Here is a 13312-nt window from a genome sequence, read left to right on the forward strand (position 1 = left end):
TTTAGAAACAAAATTGAAAAAGTTCAATGACATAATGGTAAATTATTTCCACATGACATCTCCATTTTTATTGCAAGTGCTTCCCAATAATATTGGTATTCTAAGAAAACGGTGGTTCATACAGGGCCGGATCGGTCCCAACCAAACAAGAGCAGTTGGGTTTAAAACAGCGTTAATCAATATGCCTGTACCAAAAAGGCAAATAGAGGCAGTTAATGCCGGGCGGACCAATAGTGGGCAGTTATTTAAATGTAGGCAGGGACACAGAAGGGCTTTTTCAATGTGCAGTATTTATTTATCAACAATATTGCAATGTGTATTCGAGATTATAGTTCAAGTGCTGACAAAAAAGTGACAGCAAGCGTGATGTGGCGAGTGAGGGTGACTTCTAAAAAAATATACATCAAATTGACAACAAAGGCAGAAACTCCCGAGTGTACTTTAGACAATAAAAAGAGTTTCTTGTTGTATAAGGTTGACAACGTTTCGATCTCACTGATTTGACATCATCATCAGGACATAAAGTTGTGATTATAAAGAATCTATAAGGAAACGGTAAAATGAATTACATTAAACGGTGTCCCTGGGTCATTAGTTACAGCAATTTACTGTTGACCTAGTGTTCCCAGTGGATCAAATCATTACTGTTGAATTGATTATTTCTTCCTAATAATATTGAGCCTAAGTAGCAAGCCCCTGTCCGGCTAAAAGTGCCTGATGATCTGCTAATTGGTGCTGTAACATTTGATTCTGATTGAAAGAATGAATGTTTGAGTGCATTAGTAAAAGCCATTCTAGACTGTACCTCACAACAATTTTAGAAACCATCTTGGACTTCTACTTTGGTTGAGATCAGTTGCTCCCCCTGTGTATAGTCAACATAGTGCAAGGAGACAGTGTTAAGGGGCAACAAATGGGCTTTCATCTCTCAGGTGAGTTTGAAAAGGGCCAAGCTCCAGAAACCAGTGTTGTATGACCCTTTTACTGCCATTTATGATCTTGCTTTATTTATACTATTTGGGGCACCTATGATGAGACATGTGTGCATCTGTGACCAACCATGTGGTCTAATATACCCTCTCTGTGTCCTAGAGGTGTCTACTTGTAGGACACCCCCGCGCCGCACGGCCACCAGCTGCTGCGTGTGCCCCTTCCGCCCTGTGCCTCGCTGCCCGGCTGCTGCCGCTTGACCACGCCCCCTCCCTCGAGCCTCGAGGTCCGTGGTTGCTCCTGTGCCCTGCTGCCTCCTGTCAACCCTATTTAGATCTGTTTTTGTTATTTTTTGTGATTTCTGCTTTTGTCTCCTAACTGTCAGCATTGTCCTCTTCTGTCCCTCTGTTCCCTCCCCGCCCCCCGCTTCCTGCCACCGCCGCTAAGCCCCGCCCCTTTTGCCATCTGTATCCCTCCCCGCTCCCGCCTCCCAGCTGCCCCGCCCACCCGCGCACTTGGCCATATATGGCGACCGTGCGACGCAGGTGAGTGTGACCTACTTGTAGGACACCCCCGCGCCGCACGGCCACCAGCTGCTGCGTGTGCCCCTTCCGCCCTGTGCCTCGCTGCCCGGCTGCTGCCGCTTGACCACGCCCCCTCCCTCGAGCCTCGAGGTCCGTGGTTGCTCCTGTGCCCTGCTGCCTCCTGTCAACCCTATTTAGATCTGTTTTGTTATTTTTTGTGATTTCTGCATTTGTCTCCTAACTGTCAGCATTGTCCTCTTCTGTCCCTCTGTTCCCTCCCCGCCCCCCGCTTCCCGCCACCGCCGCTAAGCCCCGCCCCTTTTGCCTTCTGTATCCCTCCCCGCTCCCGCCTCCCAGCTGCCCCGCCCACCCGCGCACTTGGCCATATATGGCGACCGTGCGACGCAGGTGAGTGTGACCTACTTGTAGGACACCCCCGCGCCGCACGGCCACCAGCTGCTGCGTGTGCCCCTTCCGCCCTGTGCCTCGCTGCCCGGCTGCTGCCGCTTGACCACGCCCCCTCCCTCGAGCCTCGAGGTCCGTGGTTGCTCCTGTGCCCTGCTGCCTCCTGTCAACCCTATTTAGATCTGTTTTTGTTATTTTTTGTGATTTCTGCATTTGTCTCCTAACTGTCAGCATTGTCCTCTTCTGTCCCTCTGTTCCCTCCCCGCCCCCCGCTACCGCCGCTAAGCCCCGCCCCTTTTGCCTTCTGTATCCCTCCCCGCTCCCGCCTCCCAGCTGCCCCGCCCACCCGCGCACTTGGCCATATATGGCGACCGTGCGACGCAGGTGAGTGTGACCTACTTGTAGGACACCCCCGCGCCGCACGGCCACCAGCTGCTGCGTGTGCCCCTTCCGCCCTGTGCCTCGCTGCCCGGCTGCTGCCGCTTGACCACGCCCCCTCCCTCGAGCCTCGAGGTCCGTGGTTGCTCCTGTGCCCTGCTGCCTCCTGTCAACCCTATTTAGATCTGTTTTTGTTATTTTTTGTGATTTCTGCATTTGTCTCCTAACTGTCAGCATTGTCCTCTTCTGTCCCTCTGTTCCCTCCCCGCCCCCCGCTTCCCGCCACCGCCGCTAAGCCCCGCCCCTTTTGCCTTCTGTATCCCTCCCCGCTCCCGCCTCCCAGCTGCCCCGCCCACCCGCGCACTTCGCCATATATGGCGACCGTGCGAACGCGCAGCGGTCACGCGCAGCGGGCGCGCCGATTGTGCGCCGAAGGCGCGCCAAAGGTAAGCCCGTCTGCGCCCGTCCGCGCCTGGACCGCGCCCAGTGCCAGGACCCCTGGCCCTCGAGGACCCCGACCGACCCGCCTGACGTACAACGCCGCCACCCTCATCGCACTCAACACCGGCGGGACCCAGGGATGCTACCGAGCTACTCCGAAGCACACCTACGGACCCTTCAGCTGCCACGCCTGCAAGTTCACCTGCATCCGGACCTGCCCGACACCAGCACCTGCCATGCCGAACACCAGCAGCAACCACCTCAAGTGCATCCTGCTCAACACCCGCTCCGTCCACAGACACGCCATCGAACTCTGGAACCTCATCGACACCACAGCCCCCGACGTCGCCTTCATCACGGAGACCTGGATGAACGCCTCCTCAGCGCCCGACATCGCCATCGCCATCCCAGAAGGATACAAGATCACCCGGAAGGATCGCAACGCCAACCAGGTGGGAGGAGGCATCGCCATCATCCACAAGAACACCATCCGCATCACGACCAGCACCGACAACTCCCCACCCTCAGCCGAACACCTGCACTTCCAGATCCACACCGACCCGAAGACCACCCTCAGAGGCACCCTGATCTACCGACCTCCGGGACCACGCACTCAATTCAGCGAGGACATCGCCGACTTCGTCAGCCCGCACGCCCTCCCCTCCGCCGACTACATCCTCCTGGGGGACTTCAACTTCCACCTGGAGAACAACAACGACTGCAACACCAGCACCCTGCTCGACAACCTCGCCAACCTTGGACTCAAGCAGCTGGTGTCCACCCCCACCCACCTCGCCGGACACACACTCGACGCCATCTTCTCATCCAGCAAAGACATCGCCTTCAGCCACGCCACAGAACTCCACTGGACGGATCACAGATGCATCCACTTCACCTTCAGAAGAACGACCATCCACCACCACCAGCAACAGGCTGCCCGAAGAAGCTGGAACAAGATCACAGCCGACCAGCTCGCCGCCTCCCTGAGCCAGCACCCTCCGGCCAGCTCAGCGAACCCCAGCCAGGCCGCCGACAACCTCACGAAGTGGATCAGCGTCTGCGCGGACAAACTCGCCCCACTGAGGACCCCGCCCAGCAGACCCGGCAGCAAGAGAGCCCCATGGTTCACCGACGAACTCAAGAGCTCCAAGAAGAACTGCCGCGCCCTCGAGAAAGCCTGGAGAAGGGAACCCACGCCGGACAACAGGACCACCCTCAAGCTTGCCACCCGGAAACACCACCAACTGATCCGCATCGCCAAGAAGACGGCTTTCAAGAACCGACTGGACAACAACGCACACAACTGCAAGGAACTCTTCAATATCGTGAAAGAGCTCTCCAACCCCAACGCCGGAAGCAACGACATCACCCCTTCGCAAGACCTCTGCAACTCCCTCGCCTCCTACTTCCACAACAAGATCGCGGACATACACAACAGCTTCAGCACCCATCCGACCCACGCCACGACCGCAGCAACGCCACCCACCACCACCCTCCGCGCCTGGACCCCGGTCAACACCGAAGACACCGTCCACACGATGAACTCCGTCCACTCCGGATCTCCGACCGACCCCTGCCCTCACCACGTCTTCAACAAAGCCGACGCTGTCATCGCACCCCACCTGCGGGACATCATCAACACCTCATTCGACACCGCCACCTTCCCCGAGAGCTGGAAGCACGCCGAACTCAGCGCTCTACTCAAGAAACCTACAGCAGACCCCACCGAACTCAAGAATTACCGCCCCATCTCTCTACTCCCGTTTCCAGCCAAAGTCATCGAGAAAACCGTCAACAAACAGCTGGCCGCCTTCCTCGAGACGAATGGATCCCTCGACCCATTGCAGTCCGGATTCCGTGCCAACCACAGCACTGAGACCGCCCTCATCGCCGCCACTGACGACATCCGAGCCCTGATGGACAATGGGGAAACAGCGGCCCTCATCCTCCTAGACCTCTCCGCGGCTTTCGACACGGTCTGCCACCGCACCCTAGCACAGCGCCTCAGCAACGTCGGAATCCAGGAGAAGGCGCTGGAATGGATCGTCTCCTTTCTCGACGGAAGAACACAGAGAGTCCGCCTACCACCATACAAGTCAGAGGCCACCGAAGTCATCTGCGGCGTCCCTCAGGGATCCTCACTGAGCCCGACTCTCTTCAACGTCTACATGAGCCCTCTCGCGGCCATCGCACGCCAACACAACCTCAACATAATCTCCTACGCCGACGACACCCAGCTGATCCTCTCCCTGACCAACGACGACCCCGCCGCCGCCAGAGCCAACCTGCACGAAGGGATGAGAGAGGTAGCCGAGTGGATGACGACGAGCCGCCTGAAGCTGAACTCAGATAAGACGGAGGTCCTCATCCTGGGCTCCTCGCCCTCCGCCTGGGACGACTCCTGGTGGCCCCCCGCCCTGGGCACCGCACCCAAACCGACAGACCACGCACGCAACCTGGGTTTCATCCTGGACTCCTCCCTCTCCATGACCAGGCAAGTCAACGCCGTCTCCTCATCGTGCTTCAACATCCTGCGCATGCTTCGGAAGATCTTCTGGTGGATCCCCACAGAGACCAGGAAGACCGTCACCCAGGCCCTCGTCACCAGCCGACTGGACTACGGCAACGCACTCTACGCCGGAACCACCGCCAAGATCCAGAAGAGACTCCAGCGCATCCAGAACGCCTCAGCCAGACTCATCCTCGACATCCCACGTCACAGCCACATCTCCGGACATCTAAGAGACCTGCACTGGCTCCCGGTCAACAAGAGAATCACCTTCCGCCTCCTTACCCACGCACACAAAGCTCTCCACGACCAAGGCCCGAGCTACCTCAACAGCCGAATCAACTTCTACGCTCCCAAACGCCACCTCCGATCCGCCAGCCACGCCCTCGCCACCGTCCCACGCATCCGCAGAACCACTGCTGGAGGAAGGTCCTTCTCCTACCTGGCCGCCAAGACCTGGAACTCCCTCCCGGCCGACCTGCGCCTGACCCAAGACCACCTCTCCTTCAGGAAGAAGCTCAAGACCTGGCTGTTCGAGCAGTAGCGGCACCCGAACCCCCCCCCCCCCCAAGCACCTCGAGACCCTACGGGTAGGTAGCGCGCTCTATAAATTTCTTTGATTGATTGATTGATTGATTTAAAAAATCTAAAACTTTTAAAAAGAATCATTAAAATTCCAAAAACATTAATAGTATGCATATTTTTCAAAGTTTTGTAATTGCACTCATAGAGATAGTTCCATTTTGGTCTGCATCCTTAGAGGAGAACTTAGCTTTGCAGTCCCACAGTTACATTTTTGTATTTACTCAAAACTGGGCATACCACTGGCTTAATTTTTGCCTCGCAGTCTACTGATAGGTCTTAAGCACTTAAGACCGCTGACCTAGCTTTCTGGGTCGCAGATAAATACCTCCAGAACACTCCTAATCCTCCCTAGCCCAGCAAGGGGCTGGGTGTATGTAAAGAAGTGAAAAATAAACTTTTGCCCTGCAGGAATTCGTCAACTGCAGAATGTCTATCACAAACAGACAGGAACAATTTCTGTGACTTATGTGGCATATGGACCAATAATCTGTTGTGGCGGTGTTGGGTTACTTTCTACAAGGTAGGGCACCTCACGGTTATGGACTGGAACTTGCTTTCTTTTCATTCAGCACGATCACTGCTGTAGACAGGAATTGTGTAAATGTAGGGAGATCCCTAGCCCCAATAGCTTTTATTACAATAGCAAGCCCAACTTCTCTGCTAAGTGGCTATTTCTATCAAAGGCTCTTCAATACCAGCCAGATTGCAGCCAGGACCTTTGAACACAACTCAACAAAATCTGCAACACATGCAATGACCCCCATGTTAAAGTCTAACGTTATAGGTTTTCAGAGGCCTTACCCTTCTCCAGAAAGGATCTCCACTGGTACTTACCTACAACAACTGGTAAGACCTTCATGGCTTTCCTCTCTCGCCCGCTCACCCTGCGACTCTTGGAATGTGACCCACTGAAGGATCTCCTCTTGTGATTAAGCCCATTCTCTTGATGGTTCCCTTCTTTTGTCTTCTCTGGCGCCTCTATGTCAGAGGTGCTGTCCATTTGGGCAGCCATGAGGTCATTTTCAGGGGGTCCTTTTTCACCTGACTCCGGGCTGAGGCTGGGCATCAGGAACTTCACCTTCTCCTTCTTGTCCCGCTTGAGCCGGAGTGAAAACCTCCTCTCGAAGCGGGCCAGCTGTGCCTTGCGGCCGGCGCTCCACTTCCGGAGCCCCCGGAACATCCAGTAATATAGGAGAAGCATGATGGGGCAAGGCACAAAAAATGAGCAGATGGACGAGTAGACCACAAAGTTGTTGTCTTCTAGCTTACAGACATCGGGGTTGCGGTTGGGCACGCGATTAAGGCCGAAGATGACAGGGCTGGCGACGCCGAATGACAAGATCCACGTTGCAGCAATAAGCACCATCTGCCGGATGCTGAAATGGTTCCTGTTGTATTTGAGAGGGATGACGACGGCAATGAACCTGTGGCGAGGAATGAGAGCATGAAAGATAATCAGAAACTTGGGACAAGATGTTCTACATCTGACACATGGATCCAAGGACATTAAAAGTTATTTTTTTATAATATCAATCATTCATGACTATAGAGCAAACCACTAAATAAATTATCTGTTGCCACTTTAATGCATGACATTATTATCCAACTCAGTGGTACTTAATTTAACTCGCTGCCAAGGATAAATTCTGGATCAACACTACTGTGAGTCGAACCTTTGACTAACACGGTAAACACAGATATCTGGTTTCCACTTGCTCTTCATTGAGACAACATTGAACTATAAAGAAATTAATTAATATCACAGATGACAAAAAAAGGAGGGTGATCAGATTACAAAATGAGGTATACTACAATAAACACTTCAAAGTTGATAAATATGTTAAATTGTAAAGAGCAGAATAAAGGGAAGAGATCTTCTAAGCACAACAAGACTGATTCATACATAGCCACAAAGTTCTTCGCTGAACCACAATCATCTTCAGCAGAGACAATGAAACACAATCCTTCTTTATTATGATGACTAAGATACATGTAATGCTGGAAATGAGCTGTGCTGCAACAATGCCCTCCTACAGGTAATCATGTAACAAATGGCTTTCCACAATGGTGTAAGGGGAAGTGCAAATTGTACGACTTATAAAACTGGCCGGCAGTTGCACCCATCCTGTGAACCTGGAGACATTCCTGCCTGTGACTGTGAGTAGGAGTCCATCTATGTAGGTATGAGTAAGAGACTCTGTAATATCGCTGTATTCTACCTGATGTGTAGAATGCATTTCATCAAGTTTTTCACTTACCTTCAATTTGGATATTTTAACGTGGTTGTGCCTGAGGTCAGATGAACAATCCTTAGAGATGTGTGCATTCTTTTAAATTGTACCCTCTCTGCTTCTTTGTGCAAATTCAGAAACAAATGGCTAGTTTGTCACATATTAATGAGACAGACTGCTGACGCAAGGATTTGTCCTCGAGGGGCCTGGTAAGAGCCTGGAAAGAGCCCACCCCCAGGGAACTGTGACCCTCCCATGTTGGAATCTCCCTCTGTAAAAGCCCTGGGGAGCTTTCTAACAGAATCCTATTCTGAAAGCAGGAAACACGTAACTTTGAAGTGAAAGCAAGTGTGGCGTGGGGTGGAAATTTTGTAGTGAATGAAATGCAGTCTCTCACCATTTGTATATTTTGCACCATTTAAATATCTTTGCCATGGCTAGTTTATATCCGGGTAATAAAGAAACATTGAAGATGTTGAAGGCCCATCCTGCCTCAAGAATTGGATCCATTCCTAAGTATTTTAAGCGAGTTAGGCTAAAAGTACTTGTTGCAGCACTAAAGACCTGGTTGAGTGTTAGGAGAATACTCAATATACCATAATACGTAACTTTCGTTCCAATCTGGGATTCTCTTGGGAAACTAGAATACCTAAATAATCCATTCAGTCACCCTTTGAAACAAGCAGGTTTAAGTTATTGGAGAGACTTGCGAGATGGGGAAAGTTTAATTGGATGGGCTGACATGGCATCACTCACTGGGAGTATGATCACAAGGTTTAAACACTCGGCTGCACTCATGGTGGACATTACAGGTTTGGACAGAGGAGGTAGTGGGGACATGGGAGAAAAGGCTGGAGAGTACTGAAATTATAAGGAAAGAAGTTGCAATCTGGTACTGGGATCTTCTTGAGGCTGAAGATAAACAACGCTATGTGCCGTCTTCGATCTGGAAGGAGGACATACCAGAGAAAGACATGAACCGGCTGTGCTAAGTACTCTATACTCCGTGGTAAAGTCGGCATCACTTTAAGAATAATCAATTTCTACTATTCATTGGGCTTGTTGGACTCCAAGCAAAAAGGCAAAAGGGGAAGGCAAGACCCTCTCCTGCCCGAAATGTTGAACACAGCAAGCAAATGACATACACATGTCCATAGATAGTCCAGCATTGCCATCGTACTGGAATATTGTAAGACTCTCGGTGAAATAACTGGCCATCAAATTATGGTAAGCCCTCAGCTAGTGTTTTTTGGTATGGATCCCATGATTTAAATTGCTGAGCAAGGTGTCATGGCGAGGCTTATCTTTTACTTAGTTTTTCTTGCAAGGTGAGAGATATGTAGGGAATGGAAGTCTCCAGATTCCCCAGCTGTTGAGGAGATATGGATATATGTTATCCATATTTGTCAAATAGATATCACATGTGATCCCTGAAGCTATGAGAGGGTCTGGAAACCCTGTGTCAAAAAGACAATTACAATTGATTTGTCCAATACTTACCTTGAAAGCTGTTTTCACTAAGTTGGTGCTCAGCAAGCTCGAGACACCTATCTCAGTGAAATCAATAACAGCAATGGGTAAGGTGGCACTGAACAACAAATGAAGAAAGATACAAGTAATGCACATTTTCCAAATATTCATGGAACAATTCAGGAGTCCAAATTTCGGATGTCACAGAAAAAATGCCACGTGTCTGGGGAAAGTCATTCTTTATGGAATCGGAAACCTCACACACAAAATAGTGTCATGCTTCATCATCGGCATCCTCTCCCCATCCTGCTAGGTCAATGCCACCAGGGTGGACCCAACCTTCTCGAAGACTGTAATGGAAGGAGGGAGTTCTTAAATTAAAACTACTGGACAAAAAGGCAAAAGTAAGACGGGTTTGAGCCATTGCCCTCAACATACCCGTCCCCAATTGGTTTTAGATGCACACTGTGTTCTCCTGAATAAAGATAATAACTTAAGAACACTGAGGTATTTTTAGTTTAATCTGGATCCCTCACTTTTTGTACAGTAGTTTTTATTTAAAAACAACTTTGTTCCATTACAGTCTAAAATGAATGGAGGTACGGACAGGGCTAATTTAAATTGTCAAAATAAATGAGCCTGCCTGAGAGGTAGTGGCTCGCAGCACTAGGAGGTCAAAGCAGCTGCGCTCCTATTAACATACCAAAGCTGGACGATAGTCGGCGATCATTCCATACATCTTGGATTAGATCAGTGGCCAAAGGTTAATTCCGATCGTTTAAATGCTTCTGCTGAAATTTAAGGCAGGCAGTCTCCTGTGCTGTGAAAGCGAAGGCGGACAGAAAGCTAAACAATAAACAAGCCTTCTCACCAGGGTGCCTATTTGCCTGAAAGAAATGCAAATGTGCACCCCTGATTAATCTGCAAATGTAAAGGGTGCTTGGGAGCCGATTTAATTCATGGAATCACTTGAAACTTTGTGATGACCGTACTTTTTGGGTGGTAGTGCAAGAGAGTTACCAGCTGAGTGATGAAGTGCTTGCTTTTAAGGGACAACTATATAAGGAAAACATGCAGCTGTGCATTTCAATCAGATTTGTTTTTAAATGAATCCCCATCTAGTGACAGATGTAGAGAGGTAAGGCAGAGGGGGGTATAGTACATTCTGTGGGCCTGGTCGCCGAAAAGTGGAAAGACAGCCTTGAATAGACAGGTCAGAAGAGGAGAGGAAAAAGAAAAATAACTTGTGCAATAGACTTGAAAAGCACATTCTGAAAAGAATGAGGAGTAGATGTGAGTACCAAGAATTACCAAGAATTACAGTGAAAGAGAGAGTTTATCTGTAAATATTTGATCGTTTTTTGCTAGTTTGAAGGTTAAAGTGCCTTAAAACCACTTCTTTCTTAACATATTTGATTGGCAATTTTATTGAAAGACACATTACAACAATACACATGCAGTAGACCATTCCGATCCCCGGTGATGAGTCGGTAGCAGTGTGAGATTTGACAGTGAGGACAGAACACACATCAATCAGGCAACATATCAATCTAACCAAAACAACTACCCCACCCCACAGCTTGGTCCAAAGAAAGCATCCAACCCATGCACACAGCATTCAGCAACAGCACAGTAGTCCTTCCTAAAGAAATGGCAGGATTGGGCAAAGGAAGGGAGAAGGTGGCAGGGGAGGGGGGAGCCACCACGGGCCATCCCACCCAGGGTGCCGCATCAGCCCTGCATGAGACCTAGGGTGCTAGGGCCTACTATCAACGAAAGGGAAGAAAAATGGGCGTGGGACGCAACTGGGGAGACTGCTAAGGTCCCTCAGTCTCCTGGGCATGCGAGGTGGAAGAAGCCACTGAGCCGGCCCCTTCAGACCGCAACTCTTCCAGCAAAGCATCCCAGGCCACCTTCAAAGAGCACTATCCACTCTTTTCCTCCATGAGCAAGTTCGCACCCTCATAGTATGCCAATCTTAACAAATTTGCTTTCCACTTGGAGGCCTGCAGGCCCGCACACTGTTCCAGTTAAGCGTGATTTGTCGCTTTTACAGTATCTGGGAAAGATCAATAAACCTAGTAGTAAACTGGTGGTCTCGGGAACAGTGGCGGCACCTCCGCTAAGGCGGAGGAGCATCGCCCACTGTATAAAAAGGGAAACAATAATAACAAACTGTTCGGTGCGGGGAGGGTGGGCCTGTCTGGCCAGTGCAGGGGCAGGGGATGAGTGTAAAGCACACTCTAAAGTGCGCATGACAGTTTGACAAGTCCTAGAGTGCCAATCAAACCGCCATGCACACTTCGCATCTTCCCCACCAGGCTGCATTACACAGTCTGGTGAGGAACATGCAAAGCCTCCAAGCCCCTGTCTGAGTGTCGAACGACGGCGCTCAGACCAATCACAAAGCTGCTTAAGGCAGCGTTGTGATTGGACAGGGGCTTCTGGGAGCTTCCTATTGTGGCACGGAGGAGACGGAGTAAAGGCGGCAGACCGGGCGGCATTCAGGTAAGTGAGTTTATTTAAATTATTTTAATTCACCCCTCTGCTGCCCACCCCACCACCCGTTATTAGTAGCGGCCGCTACTGCTCGGGAACATCCCCAGCAGGCAGGCCGCAGGCGTAAAGGGTAAAGTATGTCCCGTGATATCATTTACATGGATCACCACCGTCTTCCAAAACTGCCCCAAGTGAAGGCAGCCCCACACCAAATGGCACATATCTGCCCCTAGTAGGGCAACATCTGAGGCACCGCAAGCCGGCCCTGAAAAGAGCTTGTTGTTCTTCTCAGAGGTGAGAAATGCCCTATGAAAATAACAGAAATTCACCAATTTAAAACACGCATTAGGGGAAATTCGGAGGACCCCAGTCAGGATTTTACCCCAGTCCGCATCTGTGATAGGGGTGCCGATATCAGCAGCCCAGGTGCCGCCTAGGGCACAAAGGGGGACACCAGTGCCCACCGGGAGCACTGCATATAACCCTGTGATTGCACGTGTCTACCCGATGACATGCAGAGGGCACGACAGCCCTGTAGGGTGGATGGATCCTCCTGCTCGCAGCGCCACTGCTGCCTGATCAGCACAGGGAGAGTTCCATGGAAAAGGAAGTGACCAGCCGCTTGTAAGTCCTCAAAGGTACGCAGGATCTCGGATTCATTTAAATCGCCAATCATCTCCAGCCCCAGGGCCGCCCACTCCCACAACCAGTGAGCGGCATCCTCCCGGGGGAAAGTGAGCCAACCACCAGGGGGCCAGGGCAGTGGTATAGGGGGCTTACATTACTGCTCTTTGTAAACACTGCATCCAGCAGTGCTTGGCCTCAGGCTGCAGGGTTCTAGGCTCAGCTCGAACCCTTTTAAGCTTCAAGCAAAAACTGCGCCAGCCAGGGCAGTGCCGGAGCGCCCCACCTCTAAGAGCAGACCACCCCTAATCCTACCAATTTCCCATTACAATTGGGCCGCCAGATAATAGGGCCTGAAGTTGGGACCCGCCTTCCTGATCTGGGAGCTAAAGTTTCACAAAGGCTACCGGGCAGCGACCCGCCACCCAAATGAGATCTGCGAGCATAGAATGTATGTCGCCAAACTTGCTACAGGGGATTAGGATGGGGAGGGTAGCAAAAATAATATAACAGCCTGAGGAAAGCAACAATTTTCGCGATCGCCACTCTCCATAACGATATGGGGAGAGTCTTCCAGAAACAACCCGTGGGGCACCACAGCACCCCCTCCTAGATTACCGTCAAGTAAAGCGTCCTTAGTCTGTATAGCTGGACTCCTAAATAATGAAATGTAGTGTTTTCCCAATGCAGCACCTTATGCGAAGACAGGATCTCAG

The 13312-nt window shown here is 50.9% G+C and overlaps 1 protein-coding gene across 2 annotated transcripts in view; it reads right to left on the reverse strand.

Moving 5' to 3' along the window:
- LOC146855793 (D(4) dopamine receptor-like) overlaps positions 1–13312 on the reverse strand; it is an 85625-nt gene that overhangs the window by 37266 nt on the left and 35047 nt on the right. For both annotated transcript variants that reach the window (XM_085653704.1, XM_085653705.1), the window contains exon 4: positions 6607–7196. In XM_085653704.1, coding sequence (XP_085509830.1) covers positions 6607–7196 — 590 coding nt within the window. The remainder of the gene's footprint in view (positions 1–6606; positions 7197–13312) is intronic.

Source organism: Triturus cristatus, chromosome 4_1, assembly GCF_964204655.1.
Source record: "Triturus cristatus chromosome 4_1, aTriCri1.1, whole genome shotgun sequence".
Lineage (NCBI taxonomy): Eukaryota > Metazoa > Chordata > Amphibia > Caudata > Salamandridae > Triturus > Triturus cristatus.